Raw genomic sequence first — 2,600 nt, 5'->3', positions numbered from 1 at the left:
CTATCTCGGCTCACTGCAACCTCCGCCTCCTGGGTTCAAGTGATTCTCCTGCCTCAGCCTCCCGAGTAGCTGGAACTACAGGCACCCACCACCATGCCCGGCTAATTTTTGTGTTTTTCGTAGAAATGGGGTTTCACCATGTTGACCAGGCTAATCTCGAACTCCTGACCTCAGGTGATCCACCCACCTCAGCCCCCCAAAGTGCTGGGATTACAGGTACGCGCCACCATGGCTGGCCAATTCTTGTATTGTTAGTAGAGATGGGGAGTGCAGTGGCATGATATTAGCTCACTGCAACCTCCACCTCCCAGGCTCAAGCGATCCCCCCACCTCAGCCTCCAAAAGTAACTGGGACTACCACATCCAGCTATTTTTTTTTTTATTTTTCGTAGAGATAGGGTTTTGCCATGTTGCCTAGGCTGGTCTTGAACCCCTGAGTTCAAGCAAACTGCCCGCCTCAGCCTCCCAAAGTCCTGAGATTACAGTGTGAGCCACCAGACCCAGCCAGCATTCTTTATTAAAAATATGTGGAGGCTGGGTGCAGCTCACGCCTGTAATCTCAGCACTTTGGGAGGCTGAGGCAGGTGGATCACAAGGTCAGGAGTTTGAGACCAGCCTGACTAACATGGTGAAACCCCATCTCTACAAAAAATATAAAAATTAGCCGGGCATGGTGGCACATGCCTGTAATCCCAGGCACTCAGGAGATTGAGGCAGGAGAATCACTTGAACCTGGGAGGCGGAGACTGCAGTGAGCTGAGATCCGGCCACTGCACTCCAGCCTGGGCGACAGAGCGAGACTCCGTCTCAAAAATAAATAAATAAATAAATAAAAATAAATAAAATAAAAATAAAAATAAAAAAATTAGCCATACATGATGGCATGCGCCTCACCTACTCAGGAAGCTGAGGAGTGAGAATCACTTGAACCTGGCAAGCAGAGGTTGTGGTGAGCCAAGATCGCGCCACTGCACTCCAGTCTAGGCAACAGACCAAGACTCTGTCTCAAACAAACAAAAAAAAAATAGGCCAGGTGCGGTGGCTCATGCCTGTAATCCCAGCACTTTGGGAGGTCGAGGTGGGCAGACCATGAGGTCAGGAGATCAAGACCATCCTGGCTAACACAGTGAAACCCCGTCTCTACTAAAAATACAAAAAAATTAGCCAGGAGCCTGTAGTCCAAGCTACCTAGGAGGCTGAGGCAGGAGAATGGCGTGAACCCGGGAGGTGGAGCTTGCAGTGAGCCTATATTGAGCCACTGCACTCCAGTCCAGGCAACAGAGCAAGACTCCGTCTCAAAAATAAATAAATAAATAAAATAATAATAATAATAACATAAAATAAATAAGAAAAAAAATGAGACTAGAGAAGAAAGGAGAAAGAAGCTGGCCTGCAGATTTCCCTCCTGTCCCACGTAATTCATTTCCTCTCCCTTCCTGTAGCAAAGCCTGGTACCCTACCCAAGCTGGACTTCAGAGGCCGCCTCTTCTCAGCGCTCCACTTGTCCTCTGGAAGGTGGTCAGCCAGAGCAGCAGCAAGCACGTCCTCAGTCAAAGACATGGCCTGGGCCACCTGGACTATGCGGCGGCCAATGATGTTAAAGGCCTCCCGGTGCATTATCCCCCGTACCACTGCTGTCCTCTTGGGCCCAATGTAGCTCATCATGTCCTGTGGGAGTGAGCAAGGGACAGAATGCCCACGGCTCAGAAAAGAAAGCCGAAAAGCACCCTGGCTCCTGTTATTCCGAATCTGCCCCTTTGCCAGTGACCAACAGGTTTGCACCTCTCTTGAGATTCACGAGCTATTAATTCAGCATTTCTGAGCTATGACTATATGTTTACTGTTTTCATTTGTTTCCATTCCCTTCTCTTTCCCAGTAGACGTGGGTCCAGGCAGCATCTAACTCTTTGGGGGCTGGTCAAATGGTGAAATGGAAACTCAGAGATGGCATACTGAGCAAGAAAAGCAGAATAAACTGACAACTGGAGAGTCTGATATAAAAATGGCACATGGCAAAGAAACAAGTATTCACAATAGCATTATTTCTAGCAGTAAAACATAGAAATAATGCAAATGTCCATGAGCAGTAGAATGGATAAATTACGTTTATGTTTATACAATGATACATAGATTCAACTATATAATTATGGATGATTCTCTCAACTATAAATGTTGAACAAAATAAAAGTGGCAGAGGAACATGTGCTATATTCCACCATTTACATAAATTCAAAAATGTAAAATTAAATACACTGTTTACAGAGATACAACATATGTGATCAAACTCTAAGGAAAAGCAAGAAAATTACACACACAAAATCTGGTTGCCTTGGGCTGAAAGGGAATGGAATATAACCATGGAAGTACACACTGTGCTACTGCACTGCAGTTTGTGAGTTGGGGGTGGGGATGGGGATGTTCATTAACATTTTCTTTAGTCTTTTTATAAAAATTAAATGTTTGATTATAAATTTGTTTTGAGACAGAGTCTCACTCTGTCACCCAGGCTGGAGTGCAGTGGCACTATCTCGGCTCACTGCAACCTCCGCCTCCTGGGTTCAAGTGATTCTCCTGCCTCAGCCTCCCGAGTAGCTGGAACT

The 2,600-nt window shown here is 46.2% G+C and overlaps 1 protein-coding gene across 2 annotated transcripts in view; it reads right to left on the bottom strand.

Annotated features, from left to right (window-relative positions):
* PIGS (phosphatidylinositol glycan anchor biosynthesis, class S) overlaps nucleotides 1-2,600 on the bottom strand; it is a 24,543-nt gene that overhangs the window by 12,553 nt on the left and 9,390 nt on the right. For both annotated transcript variants that reach the window (XM_011997516.1, XM_011997517.1), the window contains one exon: nucleotides 1,461-1,668. In XM_011997516.1, coding sequence (XP_011852906.1) covers nucleotides 1,461-1,668 — 208 coding nt within the window. The remainder of the gene's footprint in view (nucleotides 1-1,460; nucleotides 1,669-2,600) is intronic.

This window comes from Mandrillus leucophaeus, unplaced genomic scaffold (assembly GCF_000951045.1).
Source record: "Mandrillus leucophaeus isolate KB7577 unplaced genomic scaffold, Mleu.le_1.0 Scaffold541, whole genome shotgun sequence".
Taxonomy (NCBI): Eukaryota; Metazoa; Chordata; class Mammalia; order Primates; family Cercopithecidae; genus Mandrillus; species Mandrillus leucophaeus.
Note: the sequence above shows the minus strand (reverse complement) of the source record. Positions and strands in the feature narration are given on the sequence as shown.